The sequence below is a fragment of the Watersipora subatra genome, chromosome 2, assembly GCF_963576615.1.
Source record: "Watersipora subatra chromosome 2, tzWatSuba1.1, whole genome shotgun sequence".
Lineage (NCBI taxonomy): Eukaryota > Metazoa > Bryozoa > Gymnolaemata > Cheilostomatida > Watersiporidae > Watersipora > Watersipora subatra.
The window spans coordinates 9,418,438-9,436,008 of record NC_088709.1 but is presented as its reverse complement, the minus strand read 5'-3'; the positions used below and the strand labels follow the sequence as shown (position 1 = coordinate 9,436,008).

The following is a 17,571-nucleotide window of genomic DNA, read 5'->3' as shown; positions in this document are numbered from 1 at the left end:
TCCATCTCTCACTCAAACAAAATGCTCGCAGCCAGGTTCTGCAGTCTGAGCAGTAGCTCTGCTAGACAGACAGTTTTTCGAATTCAAAGTGCACCACTTAAGACGAATTTCACAACAACATCTAACGCCTGTAATACTGGTCGAGCGGCAAGAGTTGCGGGTAGAATGGGTGCGAAACAGACAACATTGAAAGAGAAGTTGATGGCTCCTGTTGGTAACAATCGTAAGTTATATTTGTCTGTGTGGATTATGAAATGCATTTTAGCCATACTCATAAGAGCATGATGATTTGTTAGTGTTAGAGGTATTTCTGGTTAACATCTAGCTGTGCCAACTTTTGACTTTTCTAAAGGAATCGTATTTGGTCACTGGGTAGTCTATTGCAGTTTAGTAGCACAAGAGGCCATGATTATATCTTAGCTCTTTAAAAGCTCTAATTCATAAATCCCACCTTATATATGAAATAATGGTTTAAATATGAAGCATTGCGCTAGTCAGTTTCCATTATAACTAACACGAGCTATATTCATGCTTCCTGAAATGCTGTCATTCCTTAATCTCTAGTTTTTATTATTGTCTCCAGCTTTCGGGATTGGTCGAGGTGTTGTGGCCGGCTGCGCTGCTTTCGGGGTTGGAGCTCTGTGCGTATATGGTTCTGGCATGAGCGGCTCTGTTGGAGTCAGAGAGAAATCCATGTAAGTATTGTTCTTACATAAAAATTCATCCGAGTCTCACAGTGTATATAAATATGCAGACTTGATATGTTTATTGAGTAAACACTAGATTCATAGTCCGATTAACAACAACATCGTTGTCATCCTTCTTGCAACTTGTTGACTGTCTCGCACTGCTTCTAACTGAAGAGATCTTGGTTCATTTCACCTCAGGACATCTGATTAATATTATTTTAATATTCCCTCCCAAATTGCTACATCTTCTGTTCTACTGGACAACTCGGAAGGTTTTTTTAGGCAGCATTTTTTAAAGTCAGCACTAGAGACTGCATTTATTCGGTGTAACATACAATAGAATGTACAGTTCTCAACAACTGTTAGATTGTACAGTGTATGCTGTGTTGTATACTGATTGCTTCTCATTTCAAGTAAGCCTGTTTTCTCAACATAGGATGTGGCCACAGTATATCAAGGATAGAGTGAAGACAACCTACCTTTATTTTGCTGGAAGTTTAGGCATTACAGCTGCCACAGCAATAGGCGTCTTTAGAACTCCGGCCCTCCTTCGTATTGTCTCCTACCAGGGAATGCTTGTAAGATTTTATGCTATTTTATGTATATTCGATCTGGCTTAATATTTATTTTATGAGATAAACTCGGCGTCTTGTTACAGTTATCCCTTGCTACATCGCGTTTCATCTTTCACTGTTCACCTTTTCTGGTTTCAGGCACTGTACGAGGTCAAAAATTCTTCATTGAAAAATGAAAAATTAAAAACTAGTAAAAAAATGGAATACTCAAAATACATATATCTCTCTCATACTCTGGCCCATGGAGATTCCTCCGCAAGCGTCATTGTGCCAGCAGTCGTAGCAGGTTGAAATTTTCCTGTTACGTTTATTAAAGTTCATCTTTTTAAACTCCCTCGACTCTCAACATCTTCTAATGGACTTAAAAAGAGAACTCATGAATAAGTGACTCTATTAGATATGATAGCAGACAATAGCTTCCAATTTGTAGCAACAAAGTATGGGCTGAACACGCTGCCAGTCTCGTAGCTTGCTCTCTTCATGAATTATATGTACATATGGACATGCACATTGTGATCACCAAGAGTTATTCTCTCACGCTTGCAAACATGCAACTTCCTCTTATTCTCAAACACGAATATTCAGACCAGATTAAGTTCAAACTATGTACATACTGCATAAGTGCATTATCTGGCTTAAATTACTGGGATTGAAATTAATATATTAACTGAAAGTGAATCAAGAAAAATTCTATTGGCTTATTATATAGGGAATTGTCGCTATAAATACAACGGGTTTTTAATTAGTTTTTAATGCTTGAAATGTGCACAAAGTTTTATCTTACAAGAGTTTTTAAATAAACATTTTATTCAAGGTTAATAATCGGTATAAAGGGAGGGCGATGCTGTGTTTCTAGACATCAGAGATGTTTATAAGGTTTGGAAAAATGACTCGATTCATTTCAATTCTCATCAAAAAATTCATCAAAGATTTAATCCTCAATTCTTTAGCATCATGTCATATAAGAATTGATTCAATTCACAATTCATTGCCAAAACATCGCAATTCAATTCTCAATTCTTCAGCTATCCTAACCTCGATGACTCAATTCAACTCTTCCAAATAAACAAAATCAATTCTCTATCAATTCTTACAAAATTGATTTATGACAATATGTCAAAATAACAATAACCCACAATTGCTAATTTAGCTACACGCATTAGCTCAGTCTATTGGCTGTTTGTATATCAAATATCAACTATTTCACTAGTGATTTCATTGCTTTTTTGGTGGAATTAAGTCATGCCTACCATTTTTGCTGGCATACACTTGGTATTTTGGTTGTAAAAGCAGAGATTCTGTCATATAGCTTCAATTTAAAGTATTTTCAGAATCAGCAAAATATTCTGCACAAGAATCCATGTATTTGAAAAACAAAAGAAATTTTTAATATTTTTGTAGTTTAGTAAAACCGGCTGCAAAAGAAAAACGCTATCATTTTTGCAGTTTGACCACAAAGCAGATACACTTAACCTAATATAAAAATGTAATAGCCAGAAATATCACTAGTTTAGTGTTGACGGGTTTCACTAGCAGAAATATGCTTAGGTCGCTGTTTACAATATTTATTTCATTCATTTTAAACCGGAAATTAAAAAAAATTGAAACAAAAATTTTATGCTGTGTTTCCAGAAAGGAAAAACTATGCGACTGGTTCGTTTTTGGGACAAAGATAACCTAACTTCCTAAATTTATTGTGGCAAAGTTTTTGGTGGAACTAATAACATTATGATCCGTGATCGCAATGTTATTAGTTCCACTTAGGACATGTTGGGGATTGATTTCACGTAAATGCAGTAATAATGAAGGGAAGCATTGATGCATTTTGACGCGAGTCGTTTTGCTTATTAAAAAAATAAAATCGAGTCAATACCTCTATGGTGATGGTGAAGACTCAATTCAATTCTTATTGGTAGGATGTTCCGAGTCAATACAATTCTACAGTAGGTAAAAGATACCAGATAATCAATTCTTTTCAATATCATTGAGGAAGTCAGCTTTAAGACTTGCTCGAGTAAGCATGTTACTGTGAGTGCACATCTCTGGCAATGTTTGGGCAATAGTTATTGAATCAGGGCGCTTAGGGAAGAAGACCTTTGAAACCATTGGCAGTTTTCCTCGTCAAGAGCTGACAACTCCTTTTAGATTTTTAAAAGCCTTCAATAGTTTGTACATTCAATGCTGCAGAATGGTATTGGACGATTGTTGAACATTAGCTTATCAAACATCTTATCAAGTTATCATATATCATGATATCCAGTTTTAGTTTGGTGTCTTTTCAGTCAGTTCTACTTTGTGTGAAATTATGAAATGAATTTTTCAATTCCTTATGCTATAGTTAGGCATGCAGGTTTGTGTTGACTACTTATTTTACTGTACTTGACTACATAGCTGACTCCGTAGAGAATAAACAATTAGTCATCAGGATAGTTTGCTTCAGAATAAGTTTTTCATAAAGTCTGCCCTGAAAGTAGCCTACACATTTAAACCAAAAAACCAAATCTGGAGAATCTCAGACACACCAGGATGAGTCATTTGTTGTTGGTACTGACCCTGAGGCACCATTTAGTTACTGCTACAGCTAGTAGGTACTTTGATGATTATAACACATAAGATAGGTGTCATGGGTTGTATAAAAATTGACTGATCCTGGGAAGTGTCTGGGGGAAATGTCCGCGCGTAGTGTCCACAAATCAACTGATAAATATTGCTATTTTATCATTTATAATTACTCGTCTGTCAGAAAATCCACCTAGTTTAGGTCATGGCCAATGGCTGATTCAGTCTTCGTTTTTTAAAATTAGTATTTGCTATACATTATCATATCAGATGATCATCTGCAGGGCATGCTGGTCTCCCTGGCGGCCATGTACGGCTCATCTATGGTTTGTCACTCCATTCCCTACACAGAAAGCTTTGGCTCCAAGCATTTAGCCTGGATGGTACATTGCGGTGTGGTGGGTGCAGTACTCGCTCCTCTCTGTATCCTTGGTGGCCCTCTGCTCACCAGGGCTGCCCTCTACACATCAGGAATAGTTGGAGGTAGATGATACCTAATATTATGTCATAGTATTTATTGACATATGCTTATAGACTGTTTCTATGTTTTATGGGTATTATTATTCATTGTTATATATGTTTATTATGGCCTGTAATAAGTATTGAATATTGGTATTGAGTATTGGTATTGAATATTGGTATTGAATATCGGTATTGAGTATTGGTATTGAGTATTGGTATTGAATATTGGTATTGAGTATTGGTATTGAATATTGGTATTGAGTATTGGTATTGAGTATTGGTATTGAATATTAGCATTAAGTATTGGTATTGAATATCGGTATTGAATATCGGTATTGAATATCGGTATTGAATATCGTTATTGAATATCGGCATTGAATATCGGCATTGAATATCGGCATTGAATATCGGCATTAAGTATTGGTATTGAATATTGGTATTGAATACAGTCATCTTGTCAAGACATTCAATATAATCTTTTTATTCTGGGTAAGGCTGCATATAAGACGTGAAAAGAGCTTTCAGCGTAGATCCTGGTGCTAGACCAAGTTCTATCTGGCCTTAAATGTTCTGTATAATGTATGTGTAGTATGCAATGAAGGAACCTTTGTTCTCCAGGTCTGTCTGCAATCGCTGTTTGCGCTCCTAGCGAAAAGTTCCTGAACTGGGGTGCACCTCTTGGCATGGGATTTGGCCTTGTCTTTGTTTCTTCTCTTGGTAAGTAACCGTGTTGCCTTTTATGAGAAATAATTTTCTCTCCTAGTGATCATGCTAGTTGTATAAATATTTCAAATTTCAATTTATGAGAGCATTGACCGTTGACTTTTGGACAAATTTGGTATTTTTAATGACCAATCGTTATTTATATTATGAAGGAATAGTCTGTTATAAATGTTTTATAATTATATGATAGCTACCTGGGTATTCATCAAGTACCTTGAGCATTTCGTTGCTTTAGACGTTTTGCTGCAAACTCTCCCTCTTCACTCTTTAACGTCAAAATACATTAATGGAACCTTCGGTGCTATAAAATTGGTAGCAGGTGTTGCTAATAGTGCATGAAACATCGGCGTAATGCTAATGTTGCAGCTGGCATGTGGTTGCCCCCGACAACCGCTCTAGGCGCTGGTCTCTACTCCATCTCCGTTTACGGAGGACTTGCTCTTTTCTCTGGCCTCATGCTCTACAATACTCAGAAGGTTATGAAGAGGGCGGAGCTTACACCCTACAACTCACAGATGCCCTTTGACCCCATCAACAAGTAAGCTCTAGTTATTTCTCCTGGGTTCCTGGGTGGTCTTAACTCTTTTCTTACCAAATTAATTTTTTTATCCCAACATGATTACATATTCGGTAACATCTAATATTTGACAAGGTTGTGTGTAACTACGTAGTAGTCTATAAAATTAGTTTTTATAAAATAAAATTTAAATCAGCCATTAAAAATTCCATGTCTGTTGCAGAATGAGCTCAGACACTTTTTCAACATTTTGGTACGACCGTGTGAGAGGCGGAAGATTTATCTTGTTACAGCTTACGGCATCATTATAGTGCTAAAACTAAAAATAATCTCTCTCGATAGACTTATTGTTCAATAAAAGTCACCCAAAGTCCCTTGATCTAAAATTAGGGAAAATATGTAGTTGTGGTAAGTAGAATGACACATTTATGTCACATGTCATTTAGTGACCAATAGTGTCATTGCTAAGAAGAATTTCTTCTTAGCAATGACACTATTGGTCATTGCTAAGAAGAAATTGTGATAGAAAAATTAAGTTTTTGCAAAGCGGAATTACGCTCAGAATGGGTTGTAACCATATTTTATATTGGCTCAATGCATGCAGATAATTGTTTCCTTTCATTTAAGTACAAATACTACAGGCTAATTAATTAACTACTCATTAATCAGAAATGATTTGTACAAAGCCTGCTAAAGCTGCATTATGGGGCTTTTGGTCACTCACAAACACTTTGCTAACGCGACTCGCGGTAGCGACTCGCGGAAAGAGTTAAACATAATTCAGCAATCATTTCTTCACCAACTCGTCTTGTGGGATGATTCTGCTGTTCTACTTAATTGTCGATATTATATCTGTAAATGGTAACACAGGCCGGTATTTTATACTGATGTGTCAATTACATGTTCCTAACATCAGTGACACAAGGTCCAGGATGTTGGTATTTGTTCAGAGCCCTTTTGCATTGCTCTTGTCTCATTGGGCTAGTTATGTTGAAAATGAAAATGAAATTTTCCTTCAGTGTCTAGTTTTTTTGACCAATAGCCGGACAATTTCGTGTCAAACATCATGACCAAACCATAAGTATACATGCATGCTCTACCTGTTTAGCTTCACAACAGATCATCCTGGTGCCCCTTAACAATAATTGGTATTTTGAAGTATCCGTCTACATAGCCAATTTGTAAGCAAATGTATACACTATATACATAGATCTCTTTCTCTCTCAGTGTTTGTCTGTCATCTAATCTGTCTAGTTATAGCGATAAAATTCTAGGAATTAAAAATCCATTTTGCACTAAATTTGAATTCGGAGCCTCCAGGTCTGCTGACCGGCAAGTTACCCTATTAAGCCACATGGGCTCTTGTTGCGATACAATGGGCTAATTATGCACATAGTCATTACATCGATTAAAATAAGCATGATGCATAATGCCATACGCTTTGGCTTCACGGCTCTTATCATAGTAAGTTTAGGAATGTACAAGCTTAAGTTACTCAATTTAGCCACTTTGCAATATTTGCCATTGGCTAATTAGTCAACTTAGTCAATGGTAACTAAATTACCTGCTACTGTTTATAAGCTGTTTTTATTACCCGCGCAATGCCGGCATTCATTTAGTATAGTCTTAGTACAACGTCTTATAAACTGTAGCAGGTAACGTAGTTGCCATTGGCAACTGGCCAATGGCAACTAAATTAGCTGCTGCTGTTTATAAGACGTTTTTTTTATTATTCATGCGATGCCGGGCATTCATCTAGTCTTTGCTATAATAAGAATCGTGTCCGTCTGAAGCCACAGCTGGAGGCTGGAAAAACGATTGTGCATAGTATCGGATTTGAACTTGCGATCTTAACTTCCCAGCCCGGTGCATTACCACCTGTAATAATTGTTTACCTACATGGATTGTAGAATAGTTGTGCACACACTTATTCTCTATGCTTTATTGGCATCCCTGATCACCTGACCATCTGATGGGGTACTTACTAGTGGTTATAAAGTGTGCAGGGGTTGTTATTTCTTTAAAATGGCTGACTAACCCTTGGTGTACTATTTATATTGCAGCTGCATGGGAATATATATGGACGCTATTAACATATTTATCAGAGTAGCTATGATCATGGCTGGCGGAGGAAACAGAAAGAAGTAGAGACTAAGGCATGAAGCCCATTCTTCTCACATTAAATATCCCATCATTTGAACTTATGAATCTGCTTTACTTATTTTGTGATCTACGGCTGTATGACCTGCTCTTGTGTTATTAAGATACATAAATATATTTTTTTTAAACCTCATACATAATAACTATACATTGTATTCACAAATGGTGTTGGGTATTGTCCTTCATCTAATAATATTAGCTCTGGTTGGTTCATTCTCATCAAGCTCTATGCCCTATAGCCTCTGTAAATGATCTATTCATACCCCTCCTACTTAATGAAACTTAGAATATGTCTTCTAAAGCTTGAAGCCGACTAGAGCCTTTCCGCGTCTTTCTGTTGATGCTGACTTTTCTCTTTGCTCTTGAGTTCGCTTCTTGGCTAAATGTTTTTGATAGTCCTTCTGCACTGCCATCAGGTCACTAAAACAGTATATCAGCTGATATTATTGGTTGACAACATTTGGTTTTTAAAGATAATTGGTGTAATTATATTAAAATGTAAAAATTACTCGGTAGCATAGCCTGAGATCTACAAACATATACGAGGTTCAGTCAAAAAGTATCTGGAATTTTGTCACAAATCATGTGCCATTCATTGCAGGATGTTCAAATTTGAAACACTCAATAATTGCAGAGTTACAACCTCATCATACTAGTTCCATTTCTTTCATTTTTGAATATTCAACATGGCCACCAAACTGAAGGAGTACTTGAGTCGGGAACAAAGGGCAGCAGTAAGACTTACAAACTAAAAGTATCAAATCGGCTGTGCTGCACTTTGGAATGAAGTCACAATATGACTGGAGCTGTCTGTCAAACATATTGTTATGAATGGGCCAGAGCATTCAAGGAGTACAGATTTGAGATTCAGGATGAAGGTAGAAGTGGTAGACCAGTTGAACATTGGAACAACTCATCTTAGCTGATGGAAAGATGAAAACTGGTGACTTGTCAGAGAAATGAGGAATCTCATGGTTAGGACCTACCGTGCGCAGAATAGTACATCAAACATTGGGATTCAGCAAAGTGCTTGTTGGGTTCTGAAGACTTAAGAGTGAATTAAAGCTGGTTATCCAGCATTTTTAATACCCGTAATGGTCATTTTTGTGCAATGGATTTTTGCTAAAGATAAATAACATCTTATGTCACCGATTAGTTATAGTTCCTGTTGATTGCTTAGCCTTCATATTTACTTGTTTAACTATGTACTAACACTGGACGTTGTTTTACAACTTTACACTATAATATGACATATGCTGGTAACACAAATACATCAAATATGGTGGCATTATTTTTATCTGATTTAAATAGTTTTGTACTGAGTAAGAAGTATTCAATAACTCAAATGAAAAATGTAGTTGAAGCAAGTACAAAATAATTCAGGATAAAATATATGTCTTTAATAAACAAATATAATAATGATAAATATAGGTGGCGATTACTAAAAAACTAATGAGACCATTACTAATAATAATGTAAAAATTACTGTTTATGATTTTAGCTCTTACTAACCAAAAGTAGCTGAGTTCTTATTATTTAGATAAATGGTTGCCTATATTCATGGCATTCACGCTAGAAAACTTTAATATCGTTGTTTTCAAGGCTTCAAACATTGCAGATAATATTTGTATAAGGGCGGCGCATCTCTTTTGTACATTCTCATTATCCACTTGTGATGCGTTACACCTGCGGGTGTTGGTATATTTTTGTTCGCTTTAATAGCTAAGACCGATCAAATAACCCGCATTCAGAAGTGCAAAGTTGTTTGTGATTGGGAGTTTTCTTCACACTGATGTATTGAAAATAAGCTCACAAGTTTAAACGGAACTATAATCACCAGTAGAGCTTGTGTTTTTGTTGTTGCGTCTAAGAATAGGATGTACCCAATGTGAACTTAGCAAATTTTAGTTTTTTATGGCATATTGGCTATGTTTAGGACTTACGTTAGAACTATTTCTCCGTCATTGTCGGTATCTGTTTTCTTTATTAGTAGATCCAAAGCTCTTGAGCTCAATGGTATGCTCATAGACTACAAAAAGAACATGGGTATGCATACCTTTGATTCCAAAGATCACATTAATACAAACTCAGATACCTTGACCAATTAAAACATATCATCAAGGATTACTTGTTTTGTTTGGTTAAAGCCCTTGCCAGTCATTGTTCTTTTGATGAAATTAATCTGTAAATCTATAACCAATGATGTAAGAACTGAAGTGATTAATGTAAGTCCTACAGGACTTATTTGCAAGGTTGTTTATAGCATAAACTACATTTCATACCAGAAGGCCCTCTTTCAGCTCTTGTCTTGTCAGTGAGCCGTTTTTATCTTTATCAAATGCGTGAAACAAATCCACGATTCTAAGGTTGCTCTTTCTCATGCAGTCAAAGAGAACAAAGATGGGTTGTTCACTGTGGACTACAGTTGCCAAGTCAATCTGCATCATATCAGCCTGTAACAAACAACTCACTATTGTACAATATTGAATCAGGTTACAGGAAAGGCTGGTTAGTATTAGACACCACAAAAAATCACAGCTTACATTGGTTATGTTGGAGAGAAATTTAATCCAACCAAACACTTCTAACATATTTTCTAAACTTATGTTCATTCAAGCATTTCTATAAACTATACAACAGCAATCATAATAGAGAAAGGTATTTTAAACACTATGTGTCAAATCATTTATTTAATTTTTGTTTAAAATGAAATTACGGTCAGTAAAGTAATATATACAATCGGCAACCTTGAATTTAATAATTTACTCATAGAACATGAAGAGACTTCACATTAAAAAGCCAAGTTGGTGACATGCAGATCACATCTATATACGTACATCAAATCAAAGTTTTTAAATTTATTTTAAACTTTTCTTGACGCAGTGCAAACAGTGATCACATGCTATTGCCTGTCAGAGAGGCTCCACCTTTAGCTTTTAAAAGACATGCAACATTATAAGATCATAACTGTATGTATGGTTGTATTGCTTATAAAACCCTCCAACTTAATTTGATTATAGTGTTGGTAGCAGCAAACTAGACACTTTGCACATGTAACTTTCATAGCAGAGCCTATTGAGAAAAATTTAATACAACCAGGTCATTTTTAGTAAAAGATTTGAAATGTGCAAGTCATAATTTATGCTATCTCAAAATCTTATTAAATTGAAACACTGAAGACATTTTTAGAAAATTGAAAGTCTACAGCATTTGGTATTTGAGAGAGATCATGCAACCATAATAGTATTTTGACTAAATGTTGTGATCATACATCATTATATATCACTCATATATCATTCAGTGTGATTACTGATCCACTCAATACTGTCGTGAAGGTAATAATAGTTTATTGTATTAAGCCGATAGGAGTAAAGAATGAATGTGCAGAATGGGCATAGCTTTTAAAAATTTGTTGTAAATTTGCTTAAATATTTCAAGTTAAGATTTACCATAAAATAATATTAAATAAATCATATAAGAACTGAGCAAACATGTAAAGATAGTGAACATTTAACATTGGTCAGTAGGTTAACAGGTTATCTCAGTACAAATAGACCCTGTAAGTTATTAATGTAACGCATGATTTACTTTTTAAGCATAAGAACTAAGAAAATTGTTTGTAAAGTCAGTGAGTGCAAAATGATCGCCTCTATTTGATCGTAATGGTTTTCTGACCGTTTTAATCGCAATCAAGCTTTGTCGATTTTAATTTTGAGACATCATCCTGATAGCCAGATCACCTCAAACATCAAAATCAATCACAAATGATAGAAAAATACCGATACTTTCTGATCAAATCTACTGAACCTTAGTGTAAGTTTATCTATAATATCTGCTGTAGGATTATACAGTAAATAAAGGACATCGATTCAGCCAACTATACATGTATGAGTAAGCTGAGCTTACCTGTCTGAGAGTGGAGCCATGTTTTATCGTGATGTCTCTGAGTCTTCGTATCTCAGTATAGAGTGCATCAAACTCTTTACCAACACAGATGTCCTTAAAAAACAGATACAACAGAGATTAAAAACTTCGTAATGATTTTCAGATTCAGGATCGTTTAGTTAGAAAAAAGTGTATTCATAGATTTAATGTTGAGTATTAAAATAATACTAAAATAAATCTTATTAACATTATTTTTAGCAGGAGGCATAAAAATGATTGCATTTTATTGAAATGGCTGATAGAACCTATAAAGTACTTCCCAATTGAAATAAGAAAAAAAAATCACATTTCATCTTATTGTTATCTGGAAAGCTTTGAGACAATATGATCACCCTGATTTAAATAGCCCAACTTTGTGTGGTGACCTACTGTAGACTTACATGCCCCTCTATTTGTAACCTATATAAACTTACATGTGCCTGGATTTGTAACCTATATAAACTTATATGTATCTACACTTGCAACCTATTAACCTATATAAACTTACCCTGTATCTGAACTTGTAACCTATATAAACTTACCCTGTACCTGGATTTGTAACCTATATAAACTTACCCTGTACCTAGACTTGTAACCTATATAAACTTACTCTGTACCTAGACTTGTAACCTGTATAAACTTACTCTGTACCTAGACTTGTAACCTATATAAACTTACTCTGTACCTGGACTTGTAACCTGTATAAACTTACCCTGTGCCTGGATGTGAGACCTCTAATAAACTTACATATATTTTGACTTTTAATCTGTACTATACATTTATTGGCCTGTATGTTTAAACTGTACCATATTTGTATGTATCTGCACTTGTAACCGATGCTATAAGTATTTACCTCAGTACAAGAGGCATTTAATAATACCTCAAACATCAATGTTGGCACATTAATATATTAATAATCTACAAGATACTTGGGTCGCAAAACAGTAGTTTATTGTTGGATATTGTTTGTTTTCCATCATAATTCATTATTTTACATTAGTTATATTTAACATGTTAACCTATTTGAAAATAACACCCTATATCACATATTTTTATGTTTCTGCATATTTCTGTTAACGAGCATAGTGCGCTTGTTCCAAGAGATGAGTTCGAAGATTGTTGACTCTAAATGAAAAAAGTCATGTCTACGGTTAAAGGAAAATGAAACTCATGCTAAAGTTCAGCGAAAGTCTACAGCGTTGATTAAATATTATGATTTCAAGAATAAACTGAAGTCTAACGATTCCAATCAGAACAGACCTCTTTTCAACAGCTAGAGGGTTTCAGCCAAGGGTATCTTTTACAAGGTGAAGTCATTCTGGTGCTACATATTTCGGTACAAGACAGACAATCAGCAAAAAGCTAGTTTGAACAGTTGATGAAGCTAGGAGAGATAGTTAACTAGAAAAAAACTGTTTTGCTGAAAGACAACACAATGAGGCGTATGAAGAAATCTCAGTAGCTGTAGCTCATCAAAGTGAGTTTGAGATTTTATTCTTCTATTTTTGTCATTTCTAATCTTCTTATTACTCTCAGAAAGTTGCTCAAAAGAAAAGCTTTTTATAGTAATGAGCAAACACCCGGCTTGTTTTAACACCCGACCTGCAGTCTATAAGAGATGATGAAAAATAATATATAATAATACAGAGTATAATATTTACAATAATAAGCGCTGTATCCGTCTGTCTGCCCGAAGCCAAGCTAAAAGCATGAGGAAAAAACATGGCCTCACATAGAAATCAATCTCAGATAGTTTGCTTAGTGTACAATCCACTAACCACTGCAGCACTCAGCCACCTTGAAACTTTGAGGAATAATTGTGCACATAGTTATTACACATGGTGATCTTATACCGGACTGCCAGCGTACTAGTAATATAATACATGATTTTTTCAAAACATGGTTTGTTGAGTAGCAGGAGAACTATTGACTTATTGACTGCCCTCATACTAGCTGCCTTCATTGAATAGACAGTAAAACTCATTCAAACAGTTGAAGTCTGATGACAATATAACTAACCTTAAGCAAAAACATTTTGATCATTGCGCTAGTTTTCTGATTATTCAGTGCAGTCCGGTTATTCGAGTACATCCACAATGTTTATTTTTATTGCTAAGAATCCAATTTTCAATAAAAAATTTATTTTAGTAAGATAGTTTCTGTTTACATTTTAGTTTAAACAAGCATCTGTCATGGCTGACAATACTAGAGAAATAAATTTAAAACTGTAAAAACATGTAAGCATGTTAGATAAACGCTTGCATTGGCCAAGCTTTGTTACTTCAAAATAGAGGCATTGCTAAAACATCTGACAGAAAGGGTGTCATATGAGAAAGTAGGAAACTACTAGATTGCCTTAATGTGGGCTCTAATTTAACTGTAAACTGCTCCTGCTGTATTTACCTACAGAAGGAGCAGTTTACGATTGGATGACTTTGTTGCCACTAGCAATAGCCCAACTGAGAATCTAATTTCAACATATTTTTTGTCAAACACCCTGATGAATAGCCTACAACAGCACAATAACTTAAACCTGCATAGACCGAGTTAGATGTACATAGTTGACCCTTACAGCAAAATCAACTTCCCGACAAGCTCGCATCATTTCTCCTGACTTAGCTTTGGCTAGCATATTCATGAAGTCCATCACCCCATCCGTAGTTATGGGATTATCTCCAATCTGTGTAAAACATAACTTCTTTTAAAAACAAGGAAATTATGGTACACCACCCTCCACAAAGTTATATACAATGAATGATGATTAGTTGTCTTCTCATGACTGAATGAGAAAGTAAAAACCAAAATGAGATGAAAAACACTCCCAGGTAATGCTGCAGTTGAAGCTTAAATGCAAACAACACTAGTGGAACAACATTGCATGCATGCTCAGGAAAGAGGGCGGCCTATGTTTTGACTGTTTGATCATTCGAACAGTGATATTTTTGTGTTCCAATTTTACATCTTTGTTATTAAAACAATAAAATGCCATGACCAGGATTTGAACCTGGGTTTCCACAATCACAACATGAATTACTAATTGCTATCATGGTAATATAATACTATTATAGCTTGCGTTTAAACTAGCTAAAAATATTTTTTGTATTTTAACGTAAAAGTTTTGTTATCAAAACAATAAAATGCCAAAACCAGGTTTCGAACCTGGGTTTTCATTGCCACAACTAACCTATCTTGACAAACTGTTGTTTTTGCGGAGTTGACCTGCATCGAGCAGATGCGAGCAAAACAACAGTTGTACTGATCGCTCCACTCATCGAGGGACAACTCCGCAAAAACAACAGTTTATCAAAACAGGCCACGCCACAACGTGAAGTGCTAACAACTATACTGTCGTGGATTGCTTGTAATACCCTGGAGATCATTTTTGCAAACTAATGTAAAATTTGGTTAGCAAGACAATAAATTGCCATGACCAGGATTCAAACCTGGGTTTTCACATCCACAACGTGAAGTACTAACCACTATACTATCATGGCTTGCTGTAATAGCTGATTAAAGGTTTGTTTTAATACACATGATAAGAGTGTGTGATGTTTGTTTTTGTGCATATATGTGGGCATGTAACATGATTGACAATTTTAAAGATTGACATGAATATAATGAGCCATCATTAAACGAAAGTTTCATATCTCGGCATTGATATCTGCTGCAAATGTTTTTGCTGTAAGGAAGGTTTCGCAAACAGGAAAATGAGTGCCCTGACATTATCACTGCTTGAGAACTATGGCTGTTTAAAAAGTTTTAGCAGCAAAAAGAGGTTTTCAATTTTGAAATTCATGCAACAATCAGATCATAAAGATTGTGCTTAGGTTTTTTAATTTTTCTGTGTGACTGTTCATCAAAATCGACAATGGCTTGCATCTTAGCGATGCATGCTTGGGTCAAACAGTATGGTAGAGTAGAGGTGACCTAGTTATCAGTATCTACCGCTTTCGGAACTGTAAGAATAACCCGAAAAAACGCATTTTGCAACTCGTCCAGTCTGACAGAGCCAGATAGCCATTATTACACTTGCCAAATTTGCGAACGACAAAGGTGGATTTTTCACCGGTAAACATGGCCTCCAAGTTATGGTCTAGATACAAAAGACCCAACAATTTAGCGATTTTTGTTTAGGTACCCGCTTATAAACTGTTAGCATGAACTAAAAACGATTAATTATGACACAGTAGTGTTAACAAATTCACATTTTTTTCCTTTGACGGAAAATTAACATTTCATGCGCTTACATGTACTTGCATTGCTCTGACAGAACATTGAGCTAAATGGGATAAAAGCTAGGTGATCTTTATAGCCAGTTTAGCTTCCCTATTTACACAATTCCAATTATAATATGAACATATAGTTATACAATAACCCCTTTTTATTCTAGGAGTTCATGCTAAGTACTTACAATTAAATAATTAGAATATTTACCACAACAAGAGTCATGTTTGTCCGTCTAAAACCACACTTAGAACATTAGGGAAAAATAGTATCACTGCACAGGAATTGAACCAGATGTTCAGATTTTAAGTCAAGTGTGCTACCGCTGTACCACTTGATCACCTTGGCACTGTCTAGAATAGTGATGCATATAGTGACTATACATGAAGATCTCTCATGGGGCGCGGAACTACCAAATTGCTAGTGAATAAAGCAATCAAAATATTTCAAAGTAGACACCAAACTAACAGTGGAGACTATTTTAAAATTTGCCATTGCATAAGTTTTTCATTGTTCTTTGATACATAAATTTGTAAATATGTAAATTTTTATATGAAATTATATTACATTGACTTTTTCATGCATGCTTCTTAATTTCAGTTTTTAATGGGGCAGTTTTGTCTTTTAAGACATGGAGAATACAACTTCTGTATTACTTTTCCATTCTGGTTAAGTACTGAAATCAAATCATTCAGGTTTTCCTCAAAGTAATAGCCCATGTTAAATAACCTTCAGTATTTGTAAAGCCTTATTGGCCAGTAGACCCTCCAGTAGACAGGTGAAAGCTTCTCTAGAAATTCTATTGGATGAAAGATCGAGAAATCTAAGTGTGGAGTTTAGTTGAAGGCATATCGCCATAGCCTTAGATCCTGGAAGTCCCAAGCCATTCCATGATAGATCTAGTTCTACCAGTTTGCTGTTCATCTGAAAAAATAAGCCAGTTTGGTTTTTGTTAGCAGCTACCATTTTAAATTCGTAATAATTTATATTTGAAAGAATCAACCAGACAAGTATCCTTCAATGAACACTTTTTGCATAGAAAAATTTTTTGTAGAGCATTAGTTGCGCGTGATCTATGCTACTAGGTCCTATACAACTTATACAGTTAAATTTTAGTTACAAGTTTAGTCCTTAGTTGCTCAAGAGCTTGTTTGTATGATCTGTTATATGTTACAGACTTTCCATATGTGTCAATGCAACAGTGAGCAAAATAGTAAAGAGAGTACTAAGAAATAAAATTCTATAAGATTTTTAAAACTTAAAATAGCCATTTTTTGTATGACATACCCCTAATCCTTGTACAAGAGCAATTGCCGCATCCATTCTCAGGTGATTCCAGCTGATGTTCAGAGAGCTTAGGCTAAAATCTTCTTTCAAAACCTTGTGGAAGACTTCTCCAGCGATTGTACACATTTGGTTGCCTTGTATGCTTAATTCTCGAAGGGTATTACTGGTCTACAATCGATTTGAAAATAATAAATTTTTTTAAAGAAAGAAAACTCTATCATACCCGACTTTTGTATTATTTGTAGTCAAAACCTTCCAGTGTGTACTTGAAAATATTTGACACACCAAAATAATTTTGAAAGAATATATATATTGTTCAACATGTAAATATAGCAAGACACAATGTAGTGGAGAAGCAATTTCTTTCATCTGACCCTCTGTAACAATGATCATACGTAAAAACTTGGAAAAAGCTGAACAATTGTGTAGACCAAACCTACTAAAGCTTTGT

General features: G+C 35.1%; 2 protein-coding genes and 1 non-coding gene across 3 annotated transcripts; 1 reads left to right on the top strand and 2 right to left on the bottom strand.

The window, feature by feature from the left end:
- On the top strand, positions 1-7,818 carry LOC137386818 (growth hormone-inducible transmembrane protein-like). Its single transcript, XM_068072972.1, has 7 exons — positions 1-223; positions 584-695; positions 1,126-1,267; positions 4,108-4,306; positions 4,904-5,002; positions 5,375-5,546; positions 7,589-7,818. The coding sequence occupies exons 1-7, from the start codon at positions 22-24 to the stop codon at positions 7,671-7,673; spliced, it is 1,011 nt and encodes a 336-aa protein (XP_067929073.1). The 5' UTR covers positions 1-21; the 3' UTR covers positions 7,674-7,818.
- Positions 7,819-7,891: 73 nt separating this feature from the next.
- On the bottom strand, positions 7,892-17,217 carry LOC137386819 (leucine-rich repeat-containing protein 74A-like). The gene is made up of 7 exons (XM_068072973.1): positions 17,121-17,217; positions 16,563-16,757; positions 14,182-14,289; positions 11,592-11,684; positions 9,968-10,138; positions 9,629-9,714; positions 7,892-8,105 (listed from the first exon to the last, which is right to left on the bottom strand). Exons 1-7 carry the CDS (start codon positions 17,154-17,156, stop codon positions 7,982-7,984), a joined length of 813 nt encoding a protein of 270 aa, XP_067929074.1. The 5' UTR covers positions 17,157-17,217; the 3' UTR covers positions 7,892-7,981.
- On the bottom strand, positions 15,032-15,103 carry Trnah-gug (transfer RNA histidin (anticodon GUG)). Its single transcript has one exon. It is a non-coding gene; the product is annotated as a tRNA-His (tRNA).
- Positions 17,218-17,571: the final 354 nt, after the last annotated feature.

Coding starts and splice junctions, on each gene's coding strand:
- LOC137386818 (XM_068072972.1), top strand. CDS start 22: ATGCTCGCAGCCAGGTTCTGCAGTCTGAGCAGTAGCTCTGCTAGACAG. Junction 224..583: donor GGCTCCTGTTGGTAACAATC/GTAAGTTATATT, acceptor TATTGTCTCCAG/CTTTCGGGATTGGTCGAGGT. Junction 4,307..4,903: donor CACATCAGGAATAGTTGGAG/GTAGATGATACC, acceptor TTTGTTCTCCAG/GTCTGTCTGCAATCGCTGTT.
- LOC137386819 (XM_068072973.1), bottom strand. CDS start 17,156: ATGGATGCGGCAATTGCTCTTGTACAAGGATTAGGG. Junction 14,290..16,562: donor AGGCTTTACAAATACTGAAG/GTTATTTAACAT, acceptor TGTTTTACACAG/ATTGGAGATAATCCCATAAC. Junction 11,685..14,181: donor GTCGGGAAGTTGATTTTGCT/GTAAGGGTCAAC, acceptor CTGTTTTTTAAG/GACATCTGTGTTGGTAAAGA.